Below are 23,872 nucleotides of genomic sequence, written 5' to 3'. Positions count from 1 at the left end.
ATCTTAAATATAACAAATTATAACTAAGTTAACAATTTTGTTGATAATATGTTAAATTTTTGAAAGAAAATTCTTTTTATAATAATTTGAATTACTTTTTTTTCTCATTCGATTTTTGAGAATCGAAATCGATGGGTACTTGTGTTTTTGATAATTTTGATTTCAATACCATTTATTTTGGAATCAGACTAGAAATTGACAAGAATCAAAATCGAACTAATATAATCATTATGGTTCTAAGTTCCTTGGGAAATGAGCCGAACCGAACCATTGACACCTCTACTTGTATTGGTCCACCGATTGATAAATAGTGACAGAATGTTCAAGTAACCGCAAAGATTATGCCACGTTTCACCAAATGGAGACCTAAGTTGACCTACCCTACGCCATGAAGTACCGAATCCACACTCCCATTGCTGACCTAAGCTTACACTCAGGCTTCTGCGTGCCCCGCAAAGAAACGGCCATGGCGATGATCTTAAGGAGATGAAATCCTCTAGGCTTCTTCTTCTTGTTCCACTATTTAAGAACAAATGCTTCGTTTTCATCACATTAGTCCCTCTCTTTTCAACGCCTGCAATCTCTCTTTGAAAACCCTAGATTTTCCTCGTCTCTCGGTCCCTCGGACATCGATTACGAATCTAAGATCACAAATGGGGCACTGCAGCACTTCTTCTGAATCTTCAAAGCTTTTGTTCCGTCAGCTCTTCGAGAAGGAGTCCTCCACGTATACTTACCTTCTTGCTGATATCGGTCACCCTGAAAAACCTGCTTTGGTGAGGTTCTTGATCTGGATCTGTTCCTTCTGATCGGTTTTTTTCCCTTTTATATCATGATCTTGTTTAGTGTTTCTCTGCTTGTTGTATATTTTTTGATAGGTGAAAACATGGTGGATTTTGGTGATTTATTGGTTAAAATTTGTCATTAATGATGCTGGATTTTGTTCCCCTAAATTTCATGAGGATTTTGATCATTGATTTTAGTCAATTTGTATTGTTTGATGGGTTGGCTGATCTTTTTAATGATTTTGTGTTTAAGTTATTGTTGGAAAAAATTATATGGAAGCAATAAAAGAAGATCGACTGTTCTTCAAGGCATGCTCTAACTACAATTTCTTTAAATGTTATTTGCCTCCTTCCAGAATTAAACCGAGAATGCAAAAAAAAGGGTTCTAACAAACATGTTCCTAGGATACAACGAACACTAAGATATTATGCCCAAGAATAGGAGAGAGAGAGAGAGAGAGAGAGAGAGAGAGAGAGAGAGAGAATTTACATTGCAAGAAATCTGTGATTTTTCAATGTTTATAAAAGGGTTTTAAAAATTTGAGTTTAAAGAGTGATCGTGCCTCTTTGAATAGGCACTATGACTATTAAGGGTTCTTGTTAGATAATCACACCCTTCTAGAATGGACACCAACAATTGTAGAAACCTTATTGACCCGTGGTCAACTCCATTTGACTTATGGTCATACCTATTGATAAGTCATTGCGTTATTAAACCATGTTGACCCGAAGTCTTGACCACGATCAACCACTCTAAACCACCAATCATCTTGATCATCTATCTAACGGTCAATATCGAACCTTGATGGTACACTTAGAAAATTGGAAAGAGCTTCCCAATGCTCCTCGCGACGATACCAACAGTTGCAGAAACCTTGTTGACTCGTGTTCAACTCTACTTGACTCATGGTCATATCTATTGACAAGTTATTGTGTGGTCAAACCATGTTGATCTGTATTCTTGACCATGATCAACCACTCTGAACCACCAATCATCTTGATCATCTATCCAACGGTCAATATCTAATCCTGATAGTACACTTAGCAAATAAGAAAGAGCTCCCCAATGCTCCTTGCAAAGATGCGTACGTGTGAAGTGCAAAGTGTGCCTCTAAAGTGTCTAATGCACCCTAAGCGCCCAATCGCCCTTTCACACGTTGCGCGCAAACGTGGTGGCGAGCCGCCACTACATACAACAAAGTCTTTTTATTAAAATAACAAATATTATAAGTGAGGAGTCCTTTATAAATTTAAGGTGAGTCTTACTTCTATTTCATGTGGGACTAAAATAAAAATGTAGGTGTAAAGTTAAGTTTCCAGAATAATAAATTTTTCAAAGAAATTTGAATTCCTTCCAAAACATTTGAAATTTATAAAAGTACAAAAGTAGTTTAATGGTACAACTACTTTTAAACAAACCTTTTTTGAATTTCAAATTTTTAGAAACTTTAAAATAAATCATAAACAAATAAATTACTTTTAGGTAAATAAATATAATAAATCAAAATTGGATAGAAAATTTCTAACAGTTATCTCAGTCATTATGCATTAAATTATATAATACATAATCATTCCTTTCAAGTTACCACTTGAAATCTCCTTCTAAAAGGGATGAGAGGAACCAAATTGGTTCTCTTGATCAAACTTTTTTTTGTGTGTGGTGATGATAGACAAGTTTGAATCAACTCCAGTTGTTATTTAAGAATGATGATTCTTTCACTGCTCAAGGTTAACATGCAGTAGCAAAAGGCAAACTATAAATTAAGAAGGCTTAAAAGACTTGTAAAAGAAGACTTTTTAAAGGGATAGCATTAGAAGATATAAAAGGTATCAAGTTATCCTAAAAAATACATATTTACATTAACTTTTTCTGTGGGTAAACTCTTATTCGTTAACAATGAAGAAGGAAAATGGCAGCAGTCTGATCCCAAGACTTCAAAGATAGAATAAAAAAAAAATCCATTGAGGATGATTGCGAAAACTCTCCATATGCTAGATTGGGTTGTATAGGATATATTTTATGAATTCATCAATGGGGTTTGGTAACTTCATTCAGCAAATTGTAATTAATTTGTTGAAAATCATATGGATGTATATGGAATTGTTTTCTTTTAATAAGCAAAGAAAAAATTATTATAAAAAGAGAAGAAGTGGCCAAGATGGCCACATAACAGAAAAAGATAAAAAACACAAAAGAAAAGGAAAAAGAACACTACAAAGCCACCCAAAACTGAACCACACAAACAGAACTCAGCCAGGACAAAAAAGCCCCCATCTAAAGCTCCCTCTCCCAAATTGCTTGACCCAAAAGAAAAGGAACCCCGAAATAAATAATATCACTTCTTGCAGGGAATGCTCCTTCCCATCAAACACCCTAGTGTTCCGCTCCAACCAAATGCCCCGACACACGACAAATGGGGTTAATGTCCAAAGGATTCTTTTTGAAAATTTGTAAGCATTTTTTTAATTTACAAAGTTTTATGGTACTATTTTCTTGAACTTCTGGTCCATAAAGATGGAAACAGGTTAATTTTAGTAGTGTTTGGGGCTATCCTTAACCTGATCCCATCCTAACTAACACCATCCCATTTCCATTTAAAAGTAAAATAAAATAAAAAATTAGCTCCAATCTAAACCCTAACAAACCAAGTTGAGTTCCAATTGTTCAACTCGTGCCCAATCCATTGAACCACCAACAACCCATCACTACCCAGGTACTAGCTTGTTTTCCAACAACTCTGTAGCTTTTGTATTGTAGTTTTCCCTGCATATAGAGAATCATATAACATAAATCACTCTTTTTCACTGATCTCTCCCTTATTTACTCCCAATTTCTCTCTCCTCTGAAGTGTCAGATGACCAAAATCATCACAAGCTTCAACAGATCTCACTACCCCCATTTTCATCATCTATATCTCAATGGTGACTAAACAAGTTATATTGGTAATTTGAACCCTCTCTTTTGTTCTCTAAATAATGGGAAAAAAAATCATATTTATTTATTTTGATTGGCAAAAAAATTGTATTGGAAAAGAAAAAAAGTGGTAGAGATGACCAACGAAATAGTGCAAAGATGGCAGCCAAGGCCAACAACCACCAAAAACAAATATGTACTAACTAGCTTACAGACTTTATCCCATCTTACAAGGAAATCCTCAGAGAAAACCCCCTTAAACACATTCCCCTTAAAAAACAAGAAAGCCATGATTGACACGATAATATCTTGAGCAAGTCCACAAGAGCAATTAACAAGAGATGTAATTCTGGAAATTATTGGCCTCCTCTTCTTTTGGTGCAAACTAAATGTAGATTTCAAAAGAGTGTTCTTCGAGGATTTCATGTTTAGATGGGATGAGGTTTGCTCCTTGTAATTCCGGCGACTCATGGTGTTGTTTTGGGCTACTTCTTTTTCTATCTTTTTTTCCGTTTCTTTTGTTTGTTTTCTGGTGGATTTCTCATCCTCCAGCTTTGTATCTTTTGCTTGGTTTCATTAAATATATAATTACCAATATATATATATATATATATATATATTTCTTGAGTCTTGAGCAAGTATCTCTTTCCCTTCAAACATGCATATGTTCCTCTCCTTCTAAATGCCCCAACAAACCGCAAAAGGAGTGAGACTCCACAAAATCCGCTTTGCCTCAACAAAAGAGATTCCCCAATAAAATCACGTCTAAAAAAGCAAATGAATTTAACTTATTTTGTATTTGATTCTATCTGAACGCCTTTTTTTTATATGGATTTGAGGCAATCAAATCCCAATAAGTAGCTTTTAGAGATGCAATGATGATTTTGGTCTTATCCATGAAGAAAAGGAAGATTACTTCTAGCAACTTTTTAGACAAAAGCAAGGGTTTGGATTTTAATATGGGTAGGTTGCAGGTGCATAGTCAGATTTGATATAGAAGAAGATGATGAATGTGATGTGTTGAACACTGTCCCTTATCCAACTTCTGTAATATCTGTGTGAGTCAGTGAGATGCCTTCTCTTGGCTTAAGCTTCTTAAGTCGTCATCGTCTTATATATCGAATGCATATATAACTTTAATAGTGGGTCTTGGTAACATTTCATCTATATGCAAGAGTTAGTATGAGACTATAGCTATAAGGACTCCAATGGGTTGGGTTGAAATTGTTTTGAATTCCACTTCATAACCAGTTGGATTTATTTTTACAATACCAAAACTGACCTTAGAAGGTGCCAGCTATCTTAGTTTGTAAAGTCATGGTATCATAGACCTAGGATGAATTCCCTCCATCATCAAGTTATTCATCTTATTAGAAATAGTTGTACCAATAAAAAAATAAAAATTAAAACCACCTAAGCTAAACTTAACTGATTGTGCAAACCCAAGGTTACGATATTGATTCAACTTATTGTAGGCCCTAGTTTTGTTTTTTTTTATTCAACTTTGTTTTTAAGAAGCTGTTGATATTATCATATCTTAGTTATTTGTTTTTTTTTTTTTTTTACTTTTAATCGTTATTTGTTTTGGCTAATATAAATTCTTGCTAACTCAGGTGATGGTATCATAGACCTAGGATGAATTCCCACCATCGTTAAGTTATTCATCTTATTAGAAACGGTCATACCGATAAAAAAATAAAAATTAAAACCACCTAACCTAACCTTAATTGATTGTACAAACCCAAGGTTACCACATTGATTCAACTTATTGTAGGTCTTAGTTTTGTTTTTTTGATTCAACTTTGGCTTTTAGAAGCTGTTGATATTATCATATCTTAGTGATTTGTTTATTTATTTACTTTTAATCGTTATTTGTTTTGGCTATATAAATTCTTGCTATTTTTTTTCTCTTTTGATAAATAAAATTGTAATTAAGATTTACCTAATATAGAGGTTGGTTGAGATGACAACCAAACAATAAGCACCTACAAGGACTGGGACTACTCAGAGGAAATACTACAAACTCAATCCAATCTACCTAAGAAGTCCTCAAAGACGACACCCCTCAACTCCTTAAATATTTTACACAAGTATCTATTCAATTGCTTGATGTATGACAGGTCCGACTTAATGATATATTGTTGTCTGACTCAGCCTTTATGTCAGCTATGACTCACAGTGACCTGATTTGGACCATCCAGATTGCCTCAACATTATCTCAGCCCGAACTATCTTGATCCTTTGCCCTGACATAAGATCATGGGTTACTGTATTCAATTACAATGGATTTAAGTGACTTTTGGAAGCAAAACTAGTTATATTTTCCTTTCCCTTTTTTGTGGATTTTGGCACTCTAACATCAACCATCCCTTGTTGTTAGGTTTGTAAATAGGTTTTACATCTACTCCAATGCTAACACGTATTTAAGGTGTAGACATAGCCACCTTTGCAACTTCTCCTTTTGCACAGTTCTATAACATATAGCCCCTTATTTTGACCTTCACCAAAGTTATTGAAACTAACTGTTGTATCTCACAGTTTCAATCAAATTTTGTCCACCCTCCATTTTTCATTTCACACATCCAGGCTTAGCACTTGGTTGTCATACATCGAGCACTCCTGGTTTCTCTGACACCAAATATGTAGGATCGTTCCACACTTAATTAGGTCAATCAGTTGCAATGAACCCCAATAAAACACTCAAAACTCACCAGAATAATGATAAATTTTCTGTCATTGTTCACTGTTGGACTAATCAATGCAGAAAACTTTCTACTAAATAAAATAAATAAACCAAAGTCATAAACATTTAACTAAAAAAGGACTACTTGTGCCCCACATGTTTAGAGACCTCTCAATGGACTAACAAGCTCCCCAATCTTAATACCATTAAGAAAATATTATAAACTTCTAACCTTCAAAACAACTCATATATTATTGCGGAACATATTGCAAAGCAACTTTGAGGTTGTGGTTTCAAGTCTAGCTTACCCATCCAAAATAAAATAAAATCCAATCGAACCACTATAATTACTTCTAGAAACTTAAGGAGATCCCAAATCTACTTAGACTAGAGGATATTATTTAGAAAATAATATCTGAGGATTATATTCATGCTGATGCGATCAGCTTATCCTTTTATCCAGTGGGCCTACTTGTTCTCTCCCGAGGGATGGATGTAGAGTGTAGCTAAGGTATACCAAGGTTTTTTTTCCCCATTCTGTCCCTGCACCTGCATCAAGTTCACCATTGCTTCTTTACTGCCATTTGGTCAAGCTTCTTGCTTATTCTTGGTCAAAAATATATGATACATGTTGATACAATAGATTATGAACAATGTATAACTAATGCAGATTCATAGTAAATTTATGGTATAAAACTTGTATACCAAGTTTATTCATCGAATCCTTGTTATTTGTAATATGTGAGTGTAGCGTAAATTCCATCCAAGTGAGGGATGCTCAAGTGTTTGTTGAACCCCTTCTAGATATCGCTCCCTTTTCCCTTCATTGTTCATTGAACCAAGTATCTTGTATCCTACAGTCCTTACTTCCCTTTTGCACATGTGTTTCTTTGGGCCTAGATAAGCCTTTAGATACACCTAATACTTTTGGGATAAGTGAAAGCAGCAGTCTTTGATTATCTATATGACTAACCAAAAGTAACCTGCCTAAATTATTTTTCTCATGCATATGAACCCTTCTTCAAGTTTAATTCATGTTGCGCCAGCATATTTTTTTTGGGTAAATTACACTTTCACCACCTATAATTCCATTTTCCCCCCAAACATTTTGATAATTGCACTTACCTCCCTTTTCACTGATGGAGTAATATTTAGATGTTATTTTACTATTTTTACCCTCTTATTTTATGTTATATTTTATTTAAAAAACAAATTTTAAAACAATAATTAAAATGCTCCAGCCTAGACATTCATTGAACTCCTTATTCACTATTTTTGTTTATAAAAGAGAATAACACTTTAAAAAGGGCAAAATGGTCTTTATTAGAGGAGTTTAACTATTAAGTTGACAGCAATTTGACGGAATGGGGGTAAGTGAACCTCTTAGATAACTATAAGGGAGGTAAGTAATTATCAAAACATTAGGGGTCAAGATGGAATTATGCCAAACTACAGGGGTCAAAGGGTAATTTACCCCCGTTCTTTTAGCACAGTTTGAATTGTTATGTTAAATTTTATCTACTTAGCTTTTATTTCTCGAGTGATCACCAATTCTGGATCGCATACTAATTGAATCAATCTTTTTATAGTTGGTTGACCCAGTAGACAAGACTGTGGATAGAGACATTTCTCTTGTTAAAGAATTAGGATTGAAGCTCATTTACGCTATAAACACCCATGTCCATGCTGACCATGTCACTGGAACTGGCTTGATAAAGGTTACCTACTTCTTCCGTGTTATTTTATTTTATTTTTTGTTCTTTCCAATTAAACTTTTGTACTGCATATGGATATGCTTTATGAAATTTCTGAAAGAGGTCTGTCCAAATGATAGATTTGAGTTCTTTTTAACTTCTTTGATCTCTTTGTGAATGGTTATTTTTTTCTTGTAGGGCAAGGTTCCAGGAGTTAAATCTATTATTTCAAAAGCCAGCAATTCAAAAGCTGATCTCTTCGTTGAACATGGAAGTAAAATACATTTTGGCAATCTTTTCCTGGAGGTAGGGTTGTAGATGATAATAAATTTTGGTTTCCAGATGATAAGCTTTCCACCTATTTAGATCTCTATTTTCAACTTTAATGCTTAAATGCCTTATAACTGCTTACCATCATGAATCAAAGGGAAAGAACATGCCTAATCAAATTAGTTCTTGTTTGGTGTCTATTTGTAGTTTGGTAAATTATAACTTGTTGGAATAATCATGCTTCATAAAATGTCAAGACTAGGTTCATCATCGTCATCTTATACATGGTCTACTATATGAATCCTGTTTCTTAATTATATGCCATCCAGGGCAATATCCTCCGCTAATGTATGTACTTTTAAATCCTTCCCTGCTACCTCAATACTGTCGTATATTCTAGTTCTATTTTTTGGTTTTGTGTTCTTGAAACAAATAGATTCTAAACAACAGTAGAATGTAAAGGTAGGAAGAATTTGGTAGAACTTATCGGTGATTGAGGCACAGAGAAGCTGCTGTCCTTAAAACCAATTTCAAACCAATTTCGTCCACTGGGAATGAATCTACAATGCATTCGGTCTTAGGCATATGTTTTCCAAGAGCACTCTCTCTACTAATCATGCACTCGGAAATAGTAGATCTACGTCGAACTCGATCAAACCAATCGTAGTACAAGCATCAAGATTTTGTTTCAGAAAGAACAATAGAGAAGAGAAGAAGAGAGAGATCAAAAAGATTTTTCTGTGTATCTCAAACACTAGGAAATGACCTCTCTTATAGACTCTGGCCCCAACGATCTACTAGATTAATGATTTTAGAAACAACCCTTCTATCTATTGTGAAAATACAACCACTAGTGGACTTAGATTCACCAGATTCTGAGAACCAATTTGCATCACTTTACCCTTCTAATACATTTGGGCTTCCACTAAAATGTAAGCCCGTATCCATAATATTGGAAATAATGTAGTTTATTTTATTTTTCTATTATTTTCTATGTAAGGCATTTATGTCCATTCACTTATTATTTAATATCTATTTCTACCAAGCTCTCATTATGAGACTTGATAATCACTTTTTATAATTCTTCTTGGTACCAGAGCCTTAGAAGACCCATCGATCTCTTCTTCTTGGGTTTTTTTTCCTCTTTGATTCTTGGAACCTTGAATCTTCTCTTCTCCTTCCTCTTCTTCCCTCATCAACCCTCCAGATGTTGAATACCTAATAAACTAGCAAGAGCGTTGTTAGGAGGTCTCCTCTTCGGATTTTTATTTTATTTTATTTTGATTCATGATCCCTTAATTGCATGTTATAAGTATTGTGTCTTTGTTCACATGTTGCGATTTTCTGTGTTGTGTTTATACCCTACAAGAGGGTTTTTTTCCTTACGATATGCTATTTAGGTTTATCCCTAGCCCGCGATAGCAGTTTGGTGGTTTCCTAGGGTTTACTGATTTGTTTGGTGCTTGTGGTGGCCTGCGACAGCAATGTGATGGCTTACAATAACAATAGATTGCTGTTTTGTGATCTGCGGCAGCAAGAGAGGACTGTTTGGTGACCTACAACAATAGTAGGATTAGATTTGGTGGCTTGCGACTGTGTTGGTGGCTTCTTGGGGGCCTGCGACAGCACCACAGAACTATTTGGTGGCTTGCGACTATGTTGGTGGCTGCTTGGGGGCTTGTGATAGCACCACTGAACTGTTTTGGTGACTGCTTGGGGCCCTGCGACAACAACATAATGTTTGATTTTTTGTGTGGCCTAGGATCAGTTTTGGTGGCTTGCAATCAATTTTGGCTGCTGCTTGTGGGCCTGCGACAGCCACATAGTGCTGTTTGGTTGTGTTTTATTTAGTGGTTTGCGTCTGTTGCACTCGTGGTTTACTCCATCTCAGGTTGAGATTACATGAAGACTTTCCTTCAAGCCAAAATAGTTACTTTCCTAGTCAGCAATGACTTTGGAGCAAGCGACCAAGGATTCCAACGCTATTATTGGGACAAATTCTTCAGCCCAACGTATTACCAGTGCACTTTAAGATGGTCGGTACTTCTAGTCATGGTCTTGGTCTGTGCGACTTTATTTGGGTAGTAGAGGGAAATCTAGATGGTTTTTGGGCACCGTTAATAGGCCAACCCTTATTGATCCCAAATTTGAATAATGGGAGATCGATAACTGCACTATTCTTAGGTGACTATTTAATTTCATGGAACAACGCATCTATACCATGTTTATGTACCATGAGACTGTTATCTTTGTGGCTAGCACTCACTCAGACATATGTACATGCTAAAAATGACTCGAGGATTTATGAGTTTTATCAAAACGTTGCCTAGGCAACCCAAGGGACTCAAAGTGTAGTCGAGTACTTTGAGTTTCTTTAGTCCTGTTGGGAGGAGTTTTCTCATTATGAGTCTATGGTTGAGTTGTCTGCAGAGGCAATCGAGTATGTGGTTAAGAGAATTGATCGACATCAAACATACCAATTTCTCATAGGTTTATGTCTTGAGTTTGAGGCACTTTTCCTTATTTGAGATATTTGCAACTATTGATAGTGATGAGCGTCGTCGTCATATCATTCCTTCTCTTACTCATTCCCTTGGTATTCTTTTTGTTCTAACTATAGATCAGATGGCTCTAGTAGTCAATTCAAGTTTTTCTGACTCTGGAGGCTCGAGATCTGGGAATCGTGGCCGTGGAGGTTGTGGTCGTGGTAAAGGGAATAGTCTTACTTGTAGTCATTGTGAGAAGACTGGCCATGAGAAGGCTCGATGTTTTTAGCTGTATCCCCATTTATTGCGATCTCTTACTACTCTTGTTCCCCGTGTCGCCACTGTGGAGTCATCATCAGTTCCTCCTATTGATCCTCCTATTTTCTTTGGCACTATTTATTTGCAATAACTCCAGACTCAGATTGCCATTATTGTACAGGATCAGATCCATGCTCATACTCATTCATTTTCATTTGTGGCCTTTATTACCACGTCTCCAGGTACATCTTTCGTATTTCATGCTACTCAGTTTGGTTTTACTCCTCTAACATAGGTAATTGATTTTGGTACCTCTGATCACATGACCAATGAGTCTTGCCATTTTACTTATACTTTTCCTACTACTCCATAGGGAGGTTTGCCTTGCTAATGAGTCTCTTAAACCTATCCACAGTAAGGGTACAATTCCTTTATCCTCTGATCTTTCTCTTGATTTTGTGTTTCATGTTCCTCACCTATTTTTTAACTTTTTGTCTGTTAGTAATATTATCAAATCTCTAAATTGCTTAGTAACCTTTTTTCCTACTCAATGTATTTTTCAGGACTTGACTTTGAGGAGGATTTTTGACAAGGAGTATGAGAGGGATGGTTTGAACTTATTTGGATCTCAGCCTACTACTGTTTTGGCTTTTGTGCTTCCACCATTTTGGAGCCCTACTTTTTCATCTCAATCTTTAGATTTATGGCATGCTCGCTTAGGACATGCCAATTTTATGCCAATTTTCAACACTTATGTTCTATATTTCCTGCATTAAAAATTTATTATAGTGGACACAAGTTTCAATGCTCTGCGTGTGAGCTTTCTAAACACACGTACTTCTTATATTCCTCACATGCATTGATTTAATATAAGATTTGATTTAGTTTATTCTAATATGTGGGGGCCTTCTCCTGTTATTGCTTTTAATAGTTATAGATATTATGTTACATTTATAAATGACTATTTTCCTTGTACTTGGGTTTATTCGATGCATTCTCATTCTGAGGTGCTTCATTTCTTTGTTAATTTTCTTAAAATGATTCAAACTCAGTACAACATCACTATTAAATCTCTTAGGTCTGATAATGGGGGGGATATATTTTTGATGGGATTTGGTCCCATCTTCATGAGCATGGTATGCTTCATTAGTTGACGTGTCCTTACACTCCTAAGCAGAACAAAGTAGGAATGCAAGAATGGCCATCTCATGAACGTTATCCGCTATCTTATTTTAGGGATGTATGTTCCTAAGTTATATTCGAATATGACAGTCCTTACTGCGACTCTTCTTTTTAACCGCGTTTTGAATCTCGCACCCTTGGGGGATAGGTGCCTTTTCATGTTTTTCGGTTTGTTAGCATTTTCTTCCTCATTATACTTAGAGTCTTTGGGTGCACTTGTTTTGTTCAGGACATGACTCCCAATCACACGAAATTAGATAACAAAGCCATTCAGTGTGTTTTCTTGGGTTACTTCTTTATGTCAAAGGGGTATAGGTGTTATGATCCCGTTTCTCATCGTGTCATACATTCTCTTGATGTTACTTTTTTTGAAAATGGTCCCTACTTTCGTGCCACATCTCTTTTGTAGGACCCGTTTCCTGTAGTACTGTTTTTTCCAATCTTCTCTCCAACTTCACCGACCCTTAAGGTTTATTCTCGTCACCCTCGCCCCTCCCCCTCCCCCTCCCCCTCCTTGCCTACCTCCTCTTTGGAATCGGGTATATCATCTCTTATATTTGTTCTTATTCCTTTTATATCTGACTCTCACTTACCTACTGCGCTTCGCAAAGATAAGTGGGGGTGCATTACTGATTACCCTATTACCTAATTTGTTTCCTATCAGGGACTCTGTCCTTCGTATCAGGCCTATCTTACTGCCATTGATTCTATTCGAATTCCTCGGTCTGTATCAGAGGCTTTGCGTGATCCTCAATGGATTGGAGCCATAACTGCTAAAATGGATGCTTTGCAAAAAATACACCTTGGAGCTTGTACCCCTTCCTTTTAGGGCATAGATTGTTGGTTGTAAATGGGTTTTCACTGTCAAGTATCTCCCGGATAGCACTGTTGACCAATATAGGATACACCTAGTTGTTAAGGGATTTACATAGACTCTTGGAAAGGATTTTGGTGTTACATTTGCCCTATAGCTAAACTTACTATTGTTCGTCTCCTTATCTTTGTAGCTGCCTGTCACTCATGGCCTCTTCACCAATTCGATATGAAGAATGCCCTTTTGAATGGTGATTTGACTAAGATTATCTTTACGTAGCCGAGTGTTGCCCAAACTTCTCTATGACAAAACTTAAATTTTAAATTGACTTAAAAAATTGTAATTCCAATTTGAAACTTTAGAGATTCGATTTCTTAAATTGAGTTCTATTGAAACAGATAAAGACTTTAATATATATTAGACAATTGTGATTATAAGACTCCAAGGCTCCACTAAACCCGTAAATCAACCATGTGAATCTCGTTGTGCTTAGAAGAGGTGGGGGGAGAGCGTTACAATAACTATTTGTAAGGGTCCAACCCTTTCCATGGTGGCCTTGAGCCCCTTTTATAGTGGAAGAAGGGAGGTTTTCCTCTAGTCAACCCTCCTGACATGGTTGTTGCGAGTTGTTACTATCAAGTCTGAGGTAAGGTTATGTCCTAACGCAACGACAATGACACGTCTTTGTTAGGTCCAAGGGGCCGCACTCCGGCCCCTGTTAGTGGTCTGCCAATATTAGTTCTGTCGGTTTCTTCAGCGTGTTTAGTCGTTTATGTAACCCTCATAGATCTTGGTGCCTTTTCCCTATAGGTGGCTTTGTGTGGGGCACCATGCTTGAGGTGTTAAGTTGCTGATCTTTTCGCAATAACGTAGCTAGCTTTCTCGTTAGACGCCATGTGGTGGTTTTGGTAGCGACACGTGGTAGCTTTAACAATGTCACATGACGAATCGTGACATCGACACGTGCCGAATATATTACCCATGTCTACAATAGTCCCTTGCACATCGCATGAGTACATTTATTCCCTGTGTGGTTATGCGGCGAGCATTCTAATGCCACGTCAGTCCCCTTGTTAGTTCTGTCGCAATGCATGCGGCGTTCGGCGCCTTTCATCGCATGCACAAAGAGAACTATTAGCGCACGACACCCAATGAGACAAAACTTGTGATATAATGTCGTAACGCACGATGCCTAGTGAGATTGCACACGGCACATGACGCTTTATGAGATTGCTTGCGATGCACGACGCCTAATGAGATTGCACACGGTGCACGATGCCTTAGGTAGGGTACATATAATGCAATGCCTACTTAATGGTTCAATGCACTGAATATTCAGTGCTATTGTCAGAGATTCCCGATGCCTTCAATGGAACAAATCTCTTGGTGATATTTTGTTGACTCACAGCGTCTGCGCAAAAGTCTGTCCCGGCGCACGGTGTCTTAAATCGGAACTAAACCCTGGGTATTTATTATTAAAGGTGCTGTGCGCCCTAAGTGAAATTGAGTACTCGATGCCATTCTTGGTGATATACGACGCCTTAAGTTAGATCCGTAGTGATTTATTACCGTAGAGACGACACACGGCGTCGTTAGTGTCTGGCGCCCCCAAGGTTAGTGCACATGACTCCTTGAGGTTTGGGGCACTCTCTACGTTTTTTAACAAAATTCTTATAAGTAATGGCGCTGCGCCTTAAGTGAAATCGAATACTCGGAGCTATTCTTAGTGATGCATGACACCTATGCAGAGTTTTGTAGCAATTTGTTATTGGGTAGGACACTCGGTGTCATTAATATCAGGCGCCCCAAGGTCGGTGCACATGGTGCCTTGAGATTTAAAGCATTAGGTGCTCTTAAGTTTTGGGAGCGCTCCAAGTGTTTAGCAAACTTCCTAAAAGTAACCTCTTTCATGCCTCTCTTTCCACATATAAGGTGAGTTTCTTTTCACCCATTCGCTCTTCACTTCCTCTTCAAAGAACATGAGAAACCTCCTTAGTTTTAATGACATTTTCTTTGAGTGTGCCGCGTCTACTCAATACGAAAAATCTCTTTCGAAACATTCTTGGGAGTTCCTTTTTAACGAGGGGGATGCTCACAATGTGATTCCTCCGGCCTCATCAGTGATTCGTTTTCCCCTTGAGCGTAATGAATTTTTTGCCTCTCAAACAACTTTGGTCTCTCATACCCGCCCCTTCGACTTGTGGGGGGATGGGTGACCGAAACTTTGGGTAATAGTCACAAGTTTGAGTTATTTGATCGCATTGGACTCGTCAATGCTTTAATCACTTCACCAAAATTAAAAGTGTAGAGAGACGTCGAAGGTCTATTAATGTTAATGTCCTGTTGGAGTAGTCGAAGTCATACTTTCGTCTGTGTTTGGGGAGAGGCAGGGGTGTCTTTGGAAGATGTTCATGTACTTCTTGGTCTGCCTATTCACGGTTACTTTAAATCTTCCAAATTAGACACATTATCCACGGATGAGTAGCGCTTAGTCGATGGATTGGTAGCCAGTATTGCAGCGTCGAAGTAAAGCATCAATCCCTTAAACAAACACACCAAGAATGACCACTTGAGGTGTGTTTACTTTGCCTGGTGGATACGCCACTTTTAGGGATTCTCTACTGAAGATGGTTTCACATGAGGGGTCGGTTGGGACGACCCATGTAATGTTACTGCGTTAATTGCGTTGTGGTTGTCCCGCCACATGGTTGAATGTTATCCTTCTGAAAAGATTCAAGACTTTATCTTTTCCTTAGCTGCCAAGATGTCATCTGGAACTATCCTCCCTGTGGGGGTCATTTTCTTAGGGAGTTTGTATGGAAATCTTGATTTGTTCGTTGAAGATGCAAGGCAATCAGATGGGCGTAGGATTATTCAAGATTGACTGCTACTGAAGACGTTCCCAACAGTGTCCCTCGATGATATGTATTCGATGATAATGATTACAAAGACTCCAAGGTCCTACTAAGCTCGTGAACTGGCCGTGTGGACCTTATTGTGCTCAAGACAACATGAGGGCAAGGTGTTACAATGATGGATTATGCTTGTGCTGTACAAAGATAATGAAAGAGAGGGGAAAAGAGAAAAAAGATGACAATACACGATTTGTTCATGGGATTAGTCTAAATTCGGACTATGTCCCAGGCTTCAAGGAACCGCTCCACTATTTCTGAAACTATTACATGATTTGCAATACATGAGGTTACAAAGAGAGAGAGATGAGGAATAAGATCATTTTCAATGACAACTTTATGCTCTTGTTATAGTGAAAAGGATAAAGGTATCTCCTTAGTGGGCCCATGGTCAGAACTCCTCATGACGCCACGTGGCAGCTGCAAAGATGACATGTAACTATTCTGACGATGACATGTGGCGGCCTCGAAGATAGCACGCTTGCCCATATCTACATTAGTCCCTTGTGTGCAGTAGGAGTACATTATTCTCTATGTGGTCGAGTGGCATGCATTCCAGGGTTTTGCCAATTTTATAAGTCGTCATGTTTTGAAGTGCTTTTGCAGAGAAGTCATTCTTATTCAGTTGACATGCTCGAAACCCTTTCGAAACAATTATTGATGTGATGTACGAAGCATATAGTGGTTGTATATGTATGTTCGTAAGAGGTTCATAGCCCACGACACCTTGTCTAGGGTATATGGGGTACATGGTGCTTTATGCCTTGTCTAGAATACACGAGACATTGAGGATTGCGGGGATGTAATGGGAGGCAAACGGTCAAAGTTTCCCAAACATCACTAGGACCCAAAACACCGCCCCCATATTATTTGCCTTTAGAAAAGTGGGACAACATCTGACACCCCTTCTACTTTTCTGTAAATCGATGCTTCATATTGCTTATACTGCAATTCCAATTCCATTAAAGTAAAATTCTATTCTCTCACCTAGATATATAAATAATATAAAATGTCAAATCTCATCAACTACAACTGCAAGTTGTCATTGTTAATTTACACGTGTCTCAAATGAAGAAAAATAAGAGTCAACCTCATTTTGTGGCGCTTTTCTATGGGCATTTGGTTCGTAGTGTGTGGCACCTTGTCTAAGGACACATAGTTCGTGGCGCATTTCCTTGAGAGACTTATTCTTTCTTTCTACAATTCCATTTGATTTGGGTGAGTATGGAGGACTGACTTCATCGATAATGCTATTTTGTTCACAACAAAATTGGCTTAAGACATTTAAATCATATTCACCTCCTCTGTTTGATCTCAACTTCTAGATTTTCCTATTAAATTGATTTTGTACCTCATTTTTACACTTCAAAAACATATTTTCTATTTCATTTTTACTTCGAAGAAAATAGACTCTTATATATCTAGAATAATCATCTATAAAAGTAATATAATACTTTTTACCTCCTCTAGACTTGAGACTTTTTAAGTCTCTAACGTCACTATGAATAAGACTAGGAAGTTTTGAACTGGTTTTAGATACATTATGGTGTGATTTATGTGTAAATTTTGATTCTACACAAATCTCACACTTTTCTAATTTCTTAATTTCTAAATTAGGTAAAATCCCTAAATTCTTTAATTTCTTCAAATTTTTTATACTAGTGTAACCTAGTCTAGCATGGCATAAAGAAATTGACTCAATAAGGTACGTAGAAGAGGAAGCATTTTCATTCATAACATTGAGTACAAACAAACCCCCCTTACTATACCCTTTTCCTAAAATAGCCCTTAGTTAATACAAAATTGTTCGACTCAGATACAAGTTTTATTCCAGCTTTGTTCAAGAGAGGACCAGACACTAGATTCCTTTTAATAACGGGAACATGAAGGACATCAGTGAGTGTTAGCATCTTCCCAGAAGTAAGCTTGATGACCACTATGCCTTTTCCAACAACTTGAGATGTTCTTGACTCTCCCAAGTAGACCACTTCGTCACCTACAGGATTGTAGGAGGTAAACATCTCTCTGTTTCCACACACGTGCATCGTAACACCAGTGCCAACAACCCACTCCTTAGAGTTTTTCACAAGTCTAGCCTCTGTGAGAATTGCAACCATGGTGTCATCATCTCTCTCTCTATCAGATTCACATGGTTCCGTTTCGATTTTTTCTCAATCTTCTTGAATCTGCATTCAGTTGCATGATAATCAGGTTTACCACACACGAAACAACTACCCTTTGGCTTCTTGAAGCCAACAATGTTCTTTGTCCTTGGTCCCTCTTTTTTTAACCTCTTCTTAGGCTTGAACCTAGGGTTTGATAGTCTCTTTCTATGAGATTGGCTTTGGTGACAAACTATTTCACCTTACCATTCTTTTCTCTTAGTTTACTCGTGTCCTCTATGTTAATGTGAACGATAAGATCTTCGAGAGACTTATCTTTCTTTTTCGTCTCAATTAGGGACGATACTACAAACTGTTTAGGCAATTTAAGGACTTCATAGGTTAATTCGTGAACAATATTCTGAAATTCATTCACTTGGTCCATAATCGGTTTTCTATCTACAATTAGAAATTCAAGGAAGGTCCTCAGTACATATTTTTTTGACTCTAGCTTTTCTGTTACATACTTTTTCTCTAATGCCCCCCCCCTTAACGCTTTAGGAGTTTCATACACACAGTAAATGTCTTATAGGGTGTTTACAAGATAAGATAAAATATAGTTCCTACAAATCCCATCTACTTTGACCTAGTTTAAAGGGTTAGGATCTGTTTCTGCAGGTTTTTCTCTCTTGAGAACAAACAGTACATTTAGGGCTTCAAGGAAGAAGAGTATCTTCTGGCTCCACCTTTGGTAAAATTTCCCATTAAAGGCTTTTGCTTTCAACAGACCAGGTTTCACATACTCAGGTTTGAAGTCCATGTTTCAGGGTGTAAAATCAGAAACAGAATATAAAAACTTGGTTTTAAGATTGTTGTATATTCTGGTTATGTTTTTTGGTTTTGTGTTCTTGAAACAAATAGATTCTAAACAATAGGAGAATTTAAAGGGAGGAAGAAATTGGACACATCCTTCTAGAGCCTTTGACAACACCATTGCACTCCTCATTGATGTCTTTTGGTGTCTTTATTGCATACAAACAAACTTTGTCAGTTTGCTCTCCTTTATTGAGGCTTCGTTAGCTTTTCTTTGCTTCACCTGGTCTTTCCACCTATCCAACTCAATATCCTCATATCTTCCCATCGCTCATTCAATATAACCGTCCTTTTTTTATTGCCAATATTTTTCTCCCAAAAGCATAATGTTATTTTCTCGTCCTACAACATCTTCCCTAAAGTCTTGACTGGATATAACCGCAACATTTTGTCATTTTTTCGAAGGCACTGACATGATGTCTTTGAGAATCTCAAATGTTGATTGGCCATAGGCATGTATTATTATAAAATATTTTAATTTTATTTATCTTTTATTGTAGAAAAGAAAAGATTTCCTAGTTAGATGGGAAAGGGTTTGTAATATTGAGTTGGAGTAATCTTTTTCTTTTTTTCCGCGGGTGGCTCGCCTTTTGATAGGTTTGTTTTTCTTTCTTTTGGCTAGTCCCCTCGACCTCCGTTTTTTATTAATGAAATTATCTTTACTTATCAAAAAAAGAAACGACAAGAAAAGCACATGAAGACCGAATTTTTTTTCCATACACCATAGAGGGCGATTCTCCCTTACGTATTAGTTATATGTTGTCTAATTTTTTAGCCCAAAGCATGATCATAAGCTAGGGTGCTCAGCTTTTGTAATATTATCCTTCATTAGATCATAATGTTTATTTGCTGAGATATTAAAATACTCTTGTTAGTCGGAAAATTGATCTGCACATTTCAGTTCTTTCGTTAGGATTGAATGGAGGAAATAGTTCCATTAAGCCAAGCCCAAATTTTTCGGGTAAGCCTTTGCTAATGATGATACGTTGCTTGTCTATGTTGATAAGAGCCAAATGGCAATGTTTACAAAAGGTTAAAGAAAGGACGGAAAGAAAAAGGAAACAAACCTCATTTAACTATAGAGAGAACTTTTTCTTTCCTGTGTATCTTCCAATAAATTTGTGGAAAAATTATGTAGTTTGCTCCATTTTGAATTTGGTGGCAAACATCTTGTTGTTCTTCATCATCCCCAAAAAAATATTGCATCACTGATCAAGACAAATCATGTATTCTTTGCAGGTACGTTCTACTCCTGGTCATACATTAGGTTGTGTTACCTATGTTACAGGAGATGGGCCCGGTCAGCCTCAACCAAGGATGGCTTTCACTGGTGATGCTTTACTGATACATGGATGTGGTAGAACCGATTTTCAGGTGCAGTGTTATTTAACTTTTAAATGGTACTAAAACTTTGAAGAAAGGTTTTCCTTCTTATGAGAAAGAAATCACAAAAAGTACGTTGGTAGAATCGAGCTACAACGCAAGCCACAGTTCTAGTTCAATAAAGTTGTGCAAATAGGGACATTGACTTAAATTGTTATTGTAATTCTTTGTGCAATTTTGTTAGAGAAGGATCAAGTGATACCAAGGCCATATGTATGATCACTTGAAAATTTTTCCTTGAGAAAAAATTGTGGAATTGTTTTTCAAAATATATTTCCTAGAAAATTTTTCTGAAGCTATAAGTTTTCAGTCTCAATATTTCATGTGCAGGGAGGAAGTTCACATCAACTTTACAATTCAGTCCATTCACAGGCAAGACCATGAACTGTGAAAAAGACATTATTGTATTCCTGAATAAAAGAAAAAACAAATTTACATGTATCTCTGAGATATATAATGCGTTATCTTATGCTCAGATATTCACATTGCCCAAGGAAACATTGGTTTATCCTGCTCATGACTACAAAGGTTTCACTGTAAGTAATAATCTAATTCCTTTAATTCCCCATGGTTCTTGATTACATATTATCTACATATTTCCCTACCATTGTGGCAGTCCACATGGAGATCTCGGTCCAAGCTCTAAATGGTCCTTTGGTCTGTGTAAATGTAATTACTACACATAAATACACAGTTTCTCACACCACTTCTGTCTTTAATTTCAGGTAAGCACCGTGGGTGAGGAAATGCTCTATAATCCTCGGTTGACAAAGGATGAGGTGCTTCTTGACCCAAACTGTCCTTTAGTTTGTTAAGAACTTTGTTTCCCCATTTGGCAACAAAATTTATTTTAGTTTGCCAAGCAGATGATTTTCTTATGGAATTGAATTGCACTTATTTGCACATGGAAATTTTGATTCCAGCAGAGAATTGTTTGGAGTTGGGCAGCTGTAAAGCCTCAAATTTTCTTAAGGGGGGCAATTTAGGAAAATATTTACGCAATCACAGGAGAATTGTGTGCCTAAGGAACAATCAATTTCTCTGGAAAACACAAACAAATGTGGGCATATTCATATTTTCCCAGAAAACAAACACACCCGGATTGTATCAATGTATTATCAAATCGGGGGTCCACATTACAATACATCAAAGCACGTGGATCAATTGAAGCTGGAGTTTCCAAATGAGGAAATCACTCTAGTTCTCTTGTTTGAAAAGATGCGGGTGGACTTCTGAAACTATATAGAAAATTTGACAAAAAGAGATGCAAATACATGTTTCTAGGATTATTAGCTTCTAGAGTTTGATGCAGAAAAATGAATACAGCCATTTAGTGGAAAATACTTTCTGCTCATCTTTTTGTAGTAATGATCTTTTTTCATTTTTTTTTCTTGTTTTGTTGAATAATTCTTTATCTTTCTAATATTTCCATATTTGAATTGTGTTTGCAGGAAACGTTCAAGAACATCATGGAAAGTAAGTAAACTACAATAATTTTTTATTCTGATATAAATTGACCGTCTTATTGTCGATGGTGTTCAATCTAATTTATAACTAATGAGTTTTAATTTCCCTTTTTCACAGATTTAAACTTACCATATCCAAAGATGATAGATGTAGCAGTCCCTGCAAATATGGTTTGTGGATTGCAAGATGTAATTGGAAAGCCTGTTGAATCTCAGGCAAGCTAATCTAACTTTATCCTTAAAAAACAAGGCTATGTTTGCTTCTGAAAATGATGAATAAGTTGAGCTTAGTCTCCATGTAATTATGTTCATCAGAAATATGTACTATTTAAGCCAAAGCGAGAACTAAATAAAACCTTGCCCAACTTTTCTTAATTTTATGTGTCTTCAAGAAATACTTCACACAAATACGATAGATGGATGTGGTACATCATTATCTAAGCGTCTTTTCAGCCAAGATAATGTGTGTGTGGACTACAAGGAGCTTTTGTAAGGATTAAGATTGTTCCAATGTGGAAAATGCAGGAGTGATACATATATAGATGAATAATTCTAGTGGTGTCTTAGGATGATGGCGGGGAGTGATCGGGTAAAATCCTCTCTAGCTGAAAATTGTCTTAAAACCTTCCGCAAAGCTATCAACTTAGAGGCATTCTTTAATTGCATTATTTTTCAGGCATTTTTTTAAACTTCTAACCCTTTCAGTGGCATTTTGATCATTTTCTTTAATTGGAGATTCTTCTGAGAAGCTACTGGGTTGGACCTAAATTGATGTTTTCCATTTAGATATTGATTATTATAACTTAGAAAATGATCTCAAGTACATGGGATTGGCTGTCAAAAAATCCTTTAGATTTCAGAAAATATTCCTTACTACTTGAAATAAGCTGGCTGTGGGGGACAAGTTGGCAAGTCTGGCAAATACAAAAAGAGGTGTCTACAATCTTTTGATCACTTAATAAATTTTAAAAATAGAATTTATATATTTCCTTTCTCTTTTCTTACTACCATTTTAAGGATCGAACATATTTTATAAATCATAATATGCTCTATATTTATCTTCACTTGGCACTTTCTTTGCTTGTTTTTTTTTTTTTTTTTCTCTCTTTTCTTTTCGACATCAAAATTTCATTGTCAAGTTTTCTTCATATGTATTTTTTTCTTTCATACACTCCCCAAAAATCTCTTTCCTATCTTTTAAGGGTCTATTCTTTACAGAAGCCATTCCAAGTCTAGAAATTGGATTTTGAAAGAAGTAGAAATCCAGAATTTAAAAAATCACATCTAATAGAAGTTTGTTCGTTATAGAAGTACATAAGATAGAAATTGATATTGGATTAATAGTTTTTTATTATTGAATTATGGTAAAATAATCAGAATACCCTTAATGTACTTAAAATGTATAAAAAATGAGCAGAATACCTTAATAAATATATAATTACAATATATATATATATATATATATATATATATATATATATATATATATATATATATATTATATATATATATATATATATAAAATAATTTTAATTTAAATAAATTTATAAATTTTATAATTTTATCAAAATTTCGACAACATCTCCTCTTAAAAAAAAACATATGAAGTTTTTTTGATAAAAAAAATAATTGCATAATGCACAATCCAACATTCACATAAAGATGAAGGGTGTTTTGGTAATAAAGTAGTAATGATAAATTGCTTTTGGTCTTACTAGTAAAGGTGAATGGTATTTTGGTAAACATGAAGAGTATTTTGATAATCTCTTTTTGTTTTTTAAGGTTAAGTTTGATTGAAAATTGATTAAAGATGAAGGGTATTTTAGTAAAAGTGAAGGGTATTTTGGAAGATGAAAGGTATTTTAGTAAAGATGAAAGGTATTTTAGTAATTTAATTTCATTTTTAAGGTTAAGTTTGGTTGGAAATTTAATTAAAGATAAAAGGTATTTTGATAAATACACTTGAGTCATTTTATGTTTTTGGTTTTCCGTAAAAGTCATTTAAAGAAGTCTTTTTTGGAAGATTTCTTTTAAGAATTACTTTTGGAGT

The 23,872-nt window shown here is 36.1% G+C and overlaps 1 protein-coding gene across 1 annotated transcript; it reads left to right on the top strand.

Moving 5' to 3' along the window:
- The first annotated feature begins 375 nt into the window (after positions 1-375).
- Positions 376-22,197, top strand: GLY3 (glyoxalase II 3). The gene is made up of 9 exons (XM_086420443.1): positions 376-776; positions 7,972-8,100; positions 8,275-8,382; positions 20,213-20,347; positions 20,687-20,728; positions 20,833-20,892; positions 21,082-21,135; positions 21,808-21,832; positions 21,941-22,197. The coding sequence occupies exons 1-9, from the start codon at positions 534-536 to the stop codon at positions 22,045-22,047; spliced, it is 903 nt and encodes a 300-aa protein (XP_086276569.1). The 5' UTR covers positions 376-533; the 3' UTR covers positions 22,048-22,197.
- The last annotated feature ends 1,675 nt before the right edge of the window (positions 22,198-23,872 follow it).

The sequence above is a fragment of the Akebia trifoliata genome, chromosome 13 (assembly GCF_017979445.1).
Source record: "Akebia trifoliata isolate Shusen 1 chromosome 13, ASM1797944v1, whole genome shotgun sequence".
NCBI lineage: Eukaryota > Viridiplantae > Streptophyta > Magnoliopsida > Ranunculales > Lardizabalaceae > Akebia > Akebia trifoliata.
Note: the sequence above shows the minus strand (reverse complement) of the source record. Positions and strands in the feature narration are given on the sequence as shown.

Coding starts and splice junctions, on each gene's coding strand:
- GLY3 (XM_086420443.1), top strand. CDS start 534: ATGCTTCGTTTTCATCACATTAGTCCCTCTCTTTTCAACGCCTGCAAT. Junction 8,383..20,212: donor TTGGCAATCTTTTCCTGGAG/GTAGGGTTGTAG, acceptor TATTCTTTGCAG/GTACGTTCTACTCCTGGTCA. Junction 21,833..21,940: donor GTTCAAGAACATCATGGAAA/GTAAGTAAACTA, acceptor CCTTTTTCACAG/ATTTAAACTTACCATATCCA.